Raw genomic sequence first — 12,915 nt, 5'->3', positions numbered from 1 at the left:
AAGACCTTCTTGAATGAATAAACTCCTTCATTAATAAACATTAAATACAAAAATTACACAAAATATTTCTTCAAGTGTAAAGCATTCCATGGTCGTTTGAGGGGGCGTCCCTGACTATCTTGTAGGTACCAAGTATTGGCACCGACCTTTCTGACAAGTTTGTATGGCCCCTCCCATCGGGCATCTAACTTCCCCACTTCCCTTGCTGAATTAACTCTTTTCAACACAAACTCTCCTTCTTGGAATTCTCGAGGCTTGACTTTTTGATTATAGGCTCTCATCACCCGAGCTCTATAGACCTCCATTCTGCGAGCTGCTTTCTCCCTTCGCTCTTTAATGAGATCCAACTCTTGTGCCCGGGTTCCTTCTTCGGTATCCTTATATGCCCTAATCCGAGCTGAAGGCTGTCCAATCTCTACTGGCAGAATAGCCTCCGAACCATATACCAAGCTAAAAGGTGACTCTTGGGTGGCAGTATGAGGAGTGGTGCGATAGGCCCACAGCACACTCGGAATCTCCTCTACCCAGTCTTTCCCCATTCCATGCAAGCGAGCCTGCAAAGATCGAACAATAGTACGGTTGGTTACCTCTGTTTGACCGTTACTTTGAGGGTAGGCGACCGAGGTGAAGGCCTGCTTAATGTCCATCTCTGCACACCAATCTGCCAATTTCTGCCCCTGAAATTGTCTGCCGTTATCCGAGACTAACTTCCTCAGGAGCCCAAACCGGCAAACTATATTCTTCCACAAAAACTTCATCACCTCGCCTTCTGTTATTTTTGCCAAAGGCTCCGCCTCCACCCATTTTGAAAAATAATCAACGGCTACCAACAAGAATTTCTTCTGTGCCCTGGTTTGTGGGAAAGGCCCTACTATGTCCAGACCCCATTGATCAAAGGGGCACGAGGCCCATACCGGATTCAAATTACTTGCCGGGCTATGCTGCACATTACCAAACCTCTGACATCCTTCACAAGACCGGGCAATTTTGGATGCATCAGTCTGCAAAGTGGGCCACCAGTATCCTGATAGCAATACCCTACGGGCCAGACTCATAGACCCTCCATGGTTTTCACAGCATCCCTCGTGCACCTCCCGCAGGACATATTCTGTTTCCCCTTCCACCAAGCATTTGAGCAAAGGGCCCTGATAGGAACGCCTATATAACCTACCCCCCAAGATAGCAAACCTGGGTGCCTGTCTCCGTATGTTCCGGGCTTGTCCTTTGTCTGTTGAAAAGATCCCCATTGGTAAGGTACTTGACTATCGGGGCCATCCATGTATCTTCTCGGATGACCGGCTCCAGGGATTCTATGGCAGCCACCGTTTCCCTTTGTATCAAAGATTCTTGCTCATCATTTTTCCCAGTGATAGCTCTTTTAGCCAAGGCGTCTGCTTCCATATTTTATTCCCGGGGTATCTGCTCTATGCTCCAAGTAACGAAACCAGCCCCGAGCTCTTCAATTACTTTACAGTAATTTATCAATTTCTCCTCTCGGGTGCAAAAGGTTTTCTTTACTTGCTGGACAACCAATTGTGAGTCAGAATATATTATAATATGACTTACCCCGACTTCCTGAGCCTGTATCATCCCAGCTATCACAGCCTCATACTCAGCTTCATTGTTTGAGGCCTGGAAACCCAACTTTACAGCTATTTTGATTTTCTCCTGGGTAGGTGAAACCAGGATGACCCCCACACCACTTCCTCCGACCCCACTAGCTCCATACTTCTTCCTGACCAAAAGTGGCCACCTCTGTCAAATAATCGGATAAGGCCTGGGCTTTGATGGCCTTACGCGGCTGGTATTCAATATCATATTCCCCTAATTCTACTGTCCATTTCACAAGTCTCCTCGAGGCATCTGGGTGAGTCATGATCCGCCCTAGGTGGCTGTTAATAAGGACAGTTACCGGGTGAGACTGGAAATAAGGTCTCAATTTCTGGGCTGTTATTACCAAAGCCAGAGCCATCTTTTCAATCTCTATATATCTAACTTCCGCCCCCTTCAAAAAATGACTAACATAGTAGACATGCCTCTGATCTCCTTTTTCCTTCTTTATGAAAACAGTGCTGATCGCCCTCTCTGTAGTAGACAGATATATCCACAACCTTTCCCCCGGCTCTGGCTTAACCAAGATAGGCAAGCTAGCCAGATGTTCCTTCAATTCTTGAAAGGCCTGCTCGCACTGCTCAGTCCAACCAAACCTCTGGGCCTTGCGCAATACTTGGAAAAAGTGATAGCTGCGATGAGCTGACCGAGCGATAAACCGGGCCAGGGCTGTAATTCTCCCGGTCAATCGCTGTACCTACTTGATTGATGTTGGTGAAGGCATTTCCTGCAACAGCCTCACCTTTTCTGGATTGACCTCTATCCCTCGTTCAGTCACCATAAACCCCAGAAATTTGCCACTTTTTACTCCGAACATACATTTGGCTGGATTCAACTTGATTCCATATCGCCGAACTGTGGCAAAAGTTTCCTCCAGGTCGGGTATAAAACAATCCCGGGTCCGGGATTTCACTAATATATCATCCACATATACTTCCACGTTCCGACCCATCTGTTCCCGGAACACTTTGTCCATCATCCTTTGATACGTGGCCCCTGCATTTTTTAAACCAAATGGCATGACCACGTAACAAAAAGTACCTCCCGATGTGATAAAGCTGACTTTGTCTTGATCCTCCCGGGCCAAAGGAATTTGATGATAGACCTGGTATGCATCCATGAAACACAACAATTCACATCCGGATATGGAATCCACCAACTGGTCAATCCGGGGTAAAGGATAACAATCCTTGGGACAAGCCTTATTTAGATCCCGGAAGTCCACGCACATCCGCCATTTCCCTGTGGCCTTCGGTACCAGCACTACATTGGACAGCCAGGTGGGAAATTGTACTTCCTTAATGTGCCCGGCCTGTAATAGCTCCTGGACCTTCTCGGCGATCACTTTGTTTTTCTCGGCCCCGAAATGTCTTTTCTTTTGTAGCACAGGCCTGGAACCAGGGGTGATGTTGAGTTTATGCTCTACAACGTGAGATGAAACTCCTATAAAATCGTCTTGAGCCCAGGCAAACACATCCCTATTCCGGATGAGGCAGCTTTTCAATTGCTCAGCCAAATTTGTTTCCAAGCCCTTGGCAATCTTGACAGATTTCCCTTTTTGCCCGAGTACCAGCTCCACTTCATCGTACTCGCCTTTAGCTTCTTCCACTGCACAAACTTCCCTTCCTCCCTCCTTTCCGGTCTATCTTGCCCTCTTGTAATCTACTTTGATCGTCTCGGCATAACATTTTCTAGAAGAGGGCTGATCTCCTCTGATTTCCCCCACCTTATCCCCCATAGGGAATTTAATCTTCTGATGATATGCTGAAGCCACAGCTCTGAAGGCATTCATAGCCGGCCTCCCCAAGATGACGTTGTAAGAAGATGGTGCTTCGACCAGCGTAAACCTCGTCATGACCGTCTTCTTCACATCTCCCGACCCCAAGGTTACGGGCAATAACATTTCCCCTTGAGGCTGTACGGTGTGCCCGACAAATCCATACAAGGCTATTTTTACTGGGCTCAACTCATACCCCTGCAGATCCATTTGCTCGAATGCTTCTTGAAAAATGATATTCACCGAGCTTCCCGAGTTTATGAACACTCTTCATACATCGTAGTTAGCAATACGGGCCTGTATAAGCAAGGCGTCGTTATGTGGCATGTTTACCCCTTCCAAGTCCCGAGGTCCAAATGTGATGACTGGCCCTGAATCCCGCCTTCCTTCCTCCACTCCCAAACTCTCCCTCCGGCTCCATGACTTTCTGGCTCTGTTCGAATCTCCGTCAGTAGATCCCCCAGAAATCATGTTGATAACCCCTTTAGCTGGCCCCTCTCCTGCTTTTCTATCCTCCTTTCGGGGACCTGCCTCTTGTTTCCCTCCCTCTCGGGAAACAAATGCCAGTTCTGGGAGGAACCGGCGCCTGGGACCCCTGGATCCAAGGCGGACCCCGGGGCCTTTTTTGAACCGGTTTGCCATCCCGGATATAGGGTTGCAGTTGTCTCTGCTGTAGAGTTCGACATTCATTGGTGTCATGTGTGCCTTCCTGATGAAAAGCACAATACTTCAAAGATTTTTCCCTAGGAACAGGGGTTTGAGCTTCAGCCCCTACTTCACATACATGCACAGCTCTATCCTGAATTATTCTGTGTGGTGCATACCGGGATAACCGCCCCATGCGGTCCTGACTTTCCCTGCTTTTTCCCTATTCCCGAACTCCCTCTCTCCGAGTCACCTCCTTCTTTTGCCTCTGGGCCTCCTCCATGTTAATGTATTTCTCGGCCCGAGCCAATAAGTCTTCAAAAGTTCGAGGTGATTTTTTCACTAATGACTTGAAAAATTCCCCCTCCCGAAGACCTTGAGTAAAGGCAGTGATCTTAGTCTCCTGGGCATAGGTCGGGACCTCTAAAGCAGTCTTATTGAACCTTTTAATGTAAGCTCTCAAAGACTCTTCTCCTGCTTGCTTTGCTTCAAATAAGCTATATGCCGTTTTTTTATACCTCTTGCTGCTGCTAAAGTGCTGCAAGAACACTTGCTTGAAATCTGCAAATGATCGAATGCTCTGCGGCTCCAACTTTTCAAACCACCTTTGGGCAGAATCCACCAAAGTGGTTAAGAAGACTTTGCACTTAATCTTGTCTCCGTATCAATGTAGCATAGCCACATTCTCAAACCGAGCCAAGTGCTCTTCTGGGTCAGTGCTCCCATCATATTCTCGGATTTTGGCCGACTTGTAATGGGATGGCAAGGGCTCCTCTATCACCTCCTGTGAAAAAGGACAACCCGGGATCTTGACAGACCAGGCCATTTTGGGACCCTCTTCTTCTAACTTCTGTATCTTCTTCCTGAGTTTGTGCAGCTCATCCTCCACAGAAGGCTGAATTGAGTGCATCCAAGAACTTTCCTCCTCTTCCCCTTCTTTGGTTCGGGAATTAGGGTTCGGATTACAATAGATGATTGACTTTGGGTGAGAATAGATCAATGAATTTAGGGATTGTGGAAATAGATTATCGATTGTGAATCTCTAATGTATTTTCCGACAAAAATTAAGGTTTAGGTAACATGAGGGACGATATTGGGACAAAAATAAAAAACATGAGTGATAAAATCAGCACACGGTAAATTAAAAGGATAAAATTGGGAACATGGGGAAACTTTAAGGATAACATTTGAGAATTATACCCGGGTTGGATTTATCTCTAAATAGATATATTTCACCACATCTAATGATTATGTATATATTGAGAGTGGATCCATCTGTTCGGCATAACAAGCAAGTTCGACTACTTTGACAAACCATACACACACAACAAAGTATATTTAACACAAACTAACTCAGTTATTTGCACCAAACACCTCTGTGAAATATTAAAAATGCGCACTTCTTCCATGTAAAATTTTAATAGGCATCTTCAACCCTGACCTTTTAAAAATTTAGCACACTCGCCCCTTCAAATAAGGGATTGTTGCGCACGCGCCCCTCATGCGACTGGGCAAAGATTTTGATTTTTTTTTGCACCAAATACCCCTGTGAAATATTAAAAATTCATATTTTATCCCTGTGAAAATAATTTTTAAATCTATTCAACCCATAATACATAATTTTTATTAAAATTTAATTATAAAATATTTAGCAAATATTTTTTATTTTATTAATTTTATTTTTAATTTAAATTTATTATGATTATATAATTGCTTTTTAAAAAATATTATGATTTTATCTTGTTATAATTATTTTATTAAACTTTCTTCTTGTTTCTAACTTTTCCATTAAAAATGCATTCATAACGAGATTTAAATACCTAAAAGTACCAAAATATTAAATCAAAATGATAAGTGCATGATAAATACCAAACATTTTTAATTTAATTTGTTTTTATTTTTTATTTTAAATTTTAAATTAATTTATTTCTAAAAAAATTATTATTTTATCTCGTTATCATTATTTTATCAAATCACTTCCTGTTTTCAACTTCTCCATGAAACATGATTCATAAATAAGGATTTAAATATCTAAAAATACCAAAATATTGAACCAAATGATAAGTTCATGAATGTTACCTTTTCAATTTAAAATTATATAAGCATGTTATTTTCTATTATTTATTACAAATTGTGCAATGCATATTCTCGAAAAATTTAAATTTTGGTTTCAATAATATATAATCCTAAATCGAAAAAGCAATATGTTTGAACTTATCAGTTTAGTTCAATATTTTGGTACTTGAAATTATTTCAATACTTGTTTATGAATGCATGTTTAATGGAAAAATTGGGAATACGAAGTGAGTTTAATAAAATAATGATAACAATATATAGTAATAATATTTTTTAGAAAATAATTAATTAATGATAATACATTTAAAATTAATGATTATTATTCAGCACACATCAATAGGTATCGAATATGGTTTTCAAGTCATATAATCAAGACCCTAATTAAAACTGTAAATTGATATAAAATTAAATAATAAGGTCAAGTATAGAAAACTACATAATCCATAAATTTTAAATTTAACCCCGGTTTTTAATCTAATCAATATTTAACATTCATAATACTTCGTAGAATAATTTTTTTTTTTGATATATACTTTGTAGTATAATTGTTGAGCAAAAATTAGTTTGATTATCCTTCATAGGTGACAAGACATTATTCATTATTTGAAATTCAACCAAATGTTCTGAGGTGTCTTTCCAATCCTTCCGTGATATCTAAAAAAACACTCAGTCCCGACAGTAAATGAATATGTATCAATCCACCGATCAACATCTTTGATTTCCCATAATTGTTCTTATAACTTTTACGTGGAGAAAGTTCAAGCGGTGAAATTTGATAATATTGAATGGTGTAACATTTGATTATAGTTATTTTTTGCTGGCTAGTTGAGCCTGATATTAGCCAAGCTATTCAAGTTTGGTGGTTTCATCAATTATTTGTATTTCTTGTGATAGTTGTCGACTTTTATTTATATGACTATCGTATAAAAATTGAAATTTCCACTTAGTATGGAGCATGTATATCTCTTTGTGAAGTGTTTCTCTTCGTTCTTTAAACTCTAGATGTTTAGTTAATTTATATGTTTGTGTGTGATAATTGATCTCCTCAACACCCAACGTAAACACTTATGTGAGTATCAACCGATGTAACATCTTGTTCATTTAATTTATGAACCACGTCAACTAGTATTCACGTTATGTATATATATTATTGTCATTTTTTAATTTTAAATAGTTTTTTGTGCATAAAAACATGAAAATATTCATCAATATTATATATATAATAATACTTCGATTCAAAATTTGTTATAATTTAAAAACTCTATATTATTAATGTTCACATATAAAATAATAAAAACATTAAATTACCTATATCACGTGACAAATTTGTTATAATTTTAAAACTATATTTTTCAGTAAGACTTCCTCTTTTGTATTGAAAAACTATTTTTTTTCATAAGGTATCCCGTCTCATTTACGTATCTTCGTGTCTAGGAGTAAATAAAGCCCTAAATTCAAAAATATGAAACCAAGCATCATATTTGTGCAAAATGGATGGTCGTTATTAATTACATAAACTGCGCAACACAAAGTAAAAACACACCATAGACCTCACCTCGAACTTAACATTAAAAATCCATTTGATTTGAATGTTGTGATAAATAATATATAAATAAATAATATAATAAAAAATAATTAATAAATGATAGTGTATATAATATTGGATTTGATTAATAGATTATAGTTAGTTTATTTGATTTGATTGAATTTTATATAAAAATACAAATTATCATTTTGTTTTTTTAACAATAAATAAAACATGAACAATATTGTTTATAAGATATAATATAGTAATTTAAATTCAATGATTTAATTTATGCAAGATAAATAATTAATGATTTAATTAATGTAAAATAAATAATTAACAGATGAATAAATACGATTGAATAATAAATAACGCTTACCAAAACGAGCCTAATAATAAATAATCTAACTTTTAACGAGAAAAACGTGAAATTGAATAAGATAAGTTAGTTATACATACGCTCACCAAAACGAGCCTAATAATAGATAATCTAACTTTTAATTAGTATAAAAGTACTCCAGCCATGTTTTGCACCACCACAAGAATCTGCCTTAGAAATAAAGACCCGTGAGAAATAATTTCACACTCTCAACAACAAAAAAAAAAAAAAAAAAAAGATTTCACATCTGGGAAAAAAAGGGACTTTAACCAATAGATATACGTACATCACATCATAGCGCGAAGGGTGGTATACATGGGAGAAAGAGATGCTTATTGAAATATCAATAATTCTTTGTGTTATTGAGGTAAGGGATCACCTCCTGCTTAACTCCAACAATCACATTAAGGTGGTCCATTTACAACCAAGACAATATTAAAGTAACTTCAACAATCACACACAATTAGGGACAAAACTTACAAACAGAGAATATCGTGTCTACAGAAAATTCTTCATACCAGGCGAAGGACGATCTAAGCCTGAGGTGGTAAGTTCATAAACTTATCATCACCGTGAACAACTCCCCGAAAAAGAGTTCTTCCAAGGCTTTCAACTTCTAGTGCACCGAAAGTTATATATTGATATCGAGCTCCAATATAGTTCACCTTGTACATCTTCTCTAGCTTGAACCTCGTCGACTGGTTAAACCAAGGGAAAATAATAATAATAATAATAATAATAATAATAATTATATAAAAACATCAAATAATAAGACATATATATATATAACTTGTCTAACATTGGACTTCTTGTAAACTTTCAAGGCTCGTTTGGCCTGAGGTCTGAATCCACGCAATCTACCAGCATCAACAATCGTGATCATTGCTCCATCGGGTTTGACTGGTTTCCGTTTCTGATATCTATCACACATCTGTAAACAAGTTTAAGATCCGATTCACGAGCCCAATGTTATTTAATCGTAATAGGTAAATCTATAAGATTCAAAATCACATGGGCTAGTGAGGAACAAATCACATACCTTACGCCAGTCCATAGAATAACTGCAGAAGAAAATCCAACACGTTAAAAAAAGCATAGACTGATTTTCGAACAAAATACTAATCCAATGTTTTCAGCAAATCGCCCAAAATAATCACAATAAAGAAACCCTTACTAAGTTCAAACAAAAAAATCCTCATATGTAAGCCCAAACGGTGAAATCCCAGCAAAACGAAGCAAATGAAAAAACGCATAAATTACCTCATTTTCGGGGTTAGTCTATGCTACATGAGAGTTTCTCCTCCTATTTCAATACCATATATTTTTATGAAAATTAACTCAGATAGAATTATTGATATTTGACCACATTGTAGCATAGAATAATCTTCATTTTGTGATCGACGAACAAAGAGGTGGCGGCTTTCACATAATGGGAGAAATTTTGGTCAAGAATTTGCTTTATACGGTCACAATGGGCCCAATTGTAGGTTGGGTCGGGCCGGTTCATGGATCATAAAAAATATATATTACATTTATGTTAAATTACTATTCATTTTTTCTTATTATGAGTTTGACTATCTCACAATAAATTTATTCCTTAAATAAATTAGTATTATTTTTTTCTCATTTTGTGTATTTTCTCCTGCTTCTTTATTCACAATAATTCATAAAGATATAAGTAATTTTCTTCTATTTATGTCCCTGAAATTTATTTGGTTTAATATAATAAACTTTGAAGTGTGCAGATGTACACCTGCTAGATTTAGGTACAGTGGGCTGCCTGGAATTGAAAATTTAATGTTTTGAGTTTAATTTATTTTCGACTCGTTTATTGCACTATATTGATGATCTAAATTGGTTTATGTTTTAGGCTCTATTGTAGTATTGTTGGTCGACTTGGAGGTATATTTCAATGAACATATAATTAATGTTGAATTGTTTAGTGCAATAATTGAAAGATTTTATGGTTGTTTAGCTGCCGAGGTGTGTTCTTTTTTCTTTGTTCTCCAATAAACGGTTCTCTCTCTCAATACAGGAACCAGAGCTCTTGTCTAAATGACTGCTATTCTCGAATATCTAGCTGCCGAGGTGTATTCTTTTTGTGCCTCTAGTTTCTGGGCTTTGTTTGTTGATTTCCATCGTATATTTCGTTTTCTTTATCCAACATTTTGGTTGGTGATTGAAGGTGTTGCGGTTGGCTGGAAATACTGCGTGTGATAGCAAGAAAAACAGGATAATATCGAGGCGCTTGCTCTTGGCCACGAGGAACAATGAGGAGCACGGTAAATTACTGCAAGTTGTATATTTTATATTTAAGTGTTCCGCTGCGTATTGCATTAAAATTTTAATTTCGAGTGATTTATAATACTGAGAAATTGTATATTTTAATTTTATTTTTTGAAATTTTAAATTTTGATTGATTTATAATATTTAAAATTTATCTATTAATTTTCATTATTTTTGTTTTTTTATATAAAAAAATACAACGGATTTTATCCATTGTCATAGGTGTTTAAAACTGTTGTTGAAGATCCTATTGTAAAAAAGACACATTCAAAGACAACGGTTTTTTAAGAGAAAAGACAACGGATAAAATCTGTTGTTGTTGAACGTGTTTTTAACAACGCCATCAATTACAACAATTGTGAACCCTCTACGACAACGGATCTTTTGGAGTTTTTGTTGTAGTGGCGCCATAGTCAACCGCCTGCAAATTTTCGCATAGAAAAACATATCAAACATAGAAGCAAATACAACCTAATTTGAAAAATAAACCGCATACCAAACAATCCAAAGCATAGTTTTAAATTAACAGATCCAAAAATTTAAATTGACAAAAAAAATCAATAAAATCAATTCAAAAGTGTTCAGATCGGAACTTAATCAAGTCAGTCCAACCATGTTTAAAGAAAAATGCACACATGTATACTCAAAATTAGATGCACAAAGATACTGACTCGTAACTCATTCATCGAGAAAAGTGTTGAAAAATTTAATTGTGCTTAATGAATTGAAATTAAGCAATTCGAAGTTCGAAAAAGGAAAAATGATTGAGAAGCTCGGGAAAAAAAAGGAAAAAAAATAATTTTGATTGGGGTGCAGGGGCGCAGAAAATTGCGCCCTTGCACTGGTCATGCTACCTAGGCGTTTGCCCAGGCAAGAAAGGGTGGCGCAGGGGCGCAATATATTGCGCCTCTGCACCGTTGCTTCTGGCCACACGAAAAGTTGCATCCTTTTTTCGAATTTTCTGATATTTTGACTTTTTTTGGTGACTTTAGTCAGTTATTTTTATCAAAAGACATACCACATGAGTGAAAAGTTTTGTCTTTACATATAAACAATATAAATATGAGAATCAAACATCATTGAGGAGATCCCTCAATGGTACCAAGACTCCAAAATAATATGCACTTAAAGCCTGGTGGTGCATGTTCGAGTCTTGGGGAGGGCATGAAACTCTCTTTTCCAGGTGGAGAGAAGGCCATGAGTGTGGCTGGGCCAGAGCAGAGCAGAGCCTTAGAGATGGCAGAGCAGAGGCCCAGTCCATTACAAGAGGTGTGAGACCTCGGTTCTAAACAACTAATCTCGGTATTAAACAACAATTAGTAAATCAAGAACCAAGATTAAAAGCAATAAGATTTTTTTTTTGAAATGAACAGTGCTTCTTGCAGATCGAGCGAGCCAAAAATCTCAAGCCTCTGTCCGAGGCAAAACAGCCCTCGCTCGATCCGCAAGATCTTGCGGATCGAGCGAGACACAAAAATCCTAAAACAGAGGACTGAACATATTCTCTCGCTCGATCTGCAAAATATTGCAGATCGAGCGAGGACAGAAACATGGCAAAAAGAACAGCAGAAGCTAGCTGAACTCAATCTCACACATTCAATATACCATCATGCATCAAAACATACCATCTCCAATTAATACATGAAGTTCTAGAGTCTATCAACTACGCATATGGAAATAACATGAAATCGAGGAGCTCGCATAATCGATACAACATAAACAACGAAGTTCGAGATCTAAACATGTTCTAACATAAACTAGGTAGACATGCCGACACGACTTCTAAACCGAGTCTCACTTCTACACCTTTCCCTCGAAGCTAACCATGCCTCTTCTGACTTGGTCCTGCCCCACCTGTTGCCAAGTACACATACAAAACAAAACAACAGCCGGATAACCGGTGAGAATGATAATCCCAGTAAAAGCAACATATCAAATAATAAATAAACAACATGCTATCAAGACAACGTATTCAAGTCAAGGTTAATGATATGCATGTCTTTAAAAACCAGGATATCGATTCTGATAAACAAGGAATTGCTGCAGTGCTTTTGGGATCCCGAGGATGAGATCACGTAATAACTCACCGACTCTCCCAATCGAGGTGGTGCCACGTATCCCACTCCTTTAGACTTTGAGCAACCATAATGAGTATGCTAGCACTAGGCGAAACGACTACGTCCCAGGCCACTCAATCATAGTTCCCAAACGTCTTAAACAAAAAGGGCGGTTCTGCCCGCTAAAAACAAGATTGGCTCAAGATGAATGCATAACAGAAACATAAACATAAGCCACATAACAAAACTCAATCAATCAACAAAATACAAGTTCCTCATGCTAGAACAAGTATCGATGCAATATGTGATTTAAAAAGGGAAACTCGAGAACCAACAGTCCCGAGTATGCTATCCCGCTACGATGACTGCTTTTACCTCTCAAGGCAGTAGTTCCAACTTCTGGAAAGCTACAACAAAAGATTGTATCAACGACTATACAACCTAAACAACAATCAACGATTCATGGAAATCTCTTTACCGTTCTTCGTCCAACTCTCGACGATCAAATGCTGCTAACACAGGGCTCGACAACTCCAACAAATCTGTACGAATACAAGAG

The 12,915-nt window shown here is 37.7% G+C and overlaps 1 protein-coding gene across 2 annotated transcripts; it reads right to left on the bottom strand.

The window, feature by feature from the left end:
* Positions 1–8,371: 8,371 nt before the first annotated feature.
* On the bottom strand, positions 8,372–9,381 carry LOC140894325 (uncharacterized). Of its 2 annotated transcripts, none has more exons than XR_012153783.1 (4): positions 9,188–9,271; positions 9,053–9,074; positions 8,813–8,944; positions 8,372–8,711 (listed from the first exon to the last, which is right to left on the bottom strand). XR_012153783.1 is itself a non-coding variant. In XM_073302823.1 (4 exons), the coding sequence occupies exons 1-4, from the start codon at positions 9,276–9,278 to the stop codon at positions 8,547–8,549; spliced, it is 324 nt and encodes a 107-aa protein (XP_073158924.1). In that variant the 5' UTR covers positions 9,279–9,381; the 3' UTR covers positions 8,372–8,546. The 2 variants fall into 2 exon arrangements, 1 of the variants encoding a protein (XP_073158924.1); XM_073302823.1 differs by lacking the exon at positions 9,188–9,271 and adding an exon at positions 9,274–9,381.
* Positions 9,382–12,915: the final 3,534 nt, after the last annotated feature.

Source organism: Henckelia pumila, chromosome 4, assembly GCF_033568475.1.
Source record: "Henckelia pumila isolate YLH828 chromosome 4, ASM3356847v2, whole genome shotgun sequence".
In the NCBI taxonomy this organism is placed as follows: domain Eukaryota; kingdom Viridiplantae; phylum Streptophyta; class Magnoliopsida; order Lamiales; family Gesneriaceae; genus Henckelia; species Henckelia pumila.
This window is presented reverse-complemented; position numbering and strand designations above follow the sequence as displayed.

What these genes read in the sequence shown, in the direction of transcription:
- LOC140894325 (XM_073302823.1), bottom strand. An exon ending in ATTCTATGGACTGGCGTAAG is followed by an intron (nt 8,945 to 9,052) that starts GTATGTGATTTG and finishes ACTTGTTTACAG; the next exon opens with ATGTGTGATAGATATCAGAA. An exon ending in AAGTTTACAAGAAGTCCAAT is followed by an intron (nt 8,712 to 8,812) that starts GTTAGACAAGTT and finishes TGGTTTAACCAG; the next exon opens with TCGACGAGGTTCAAGCTAGA.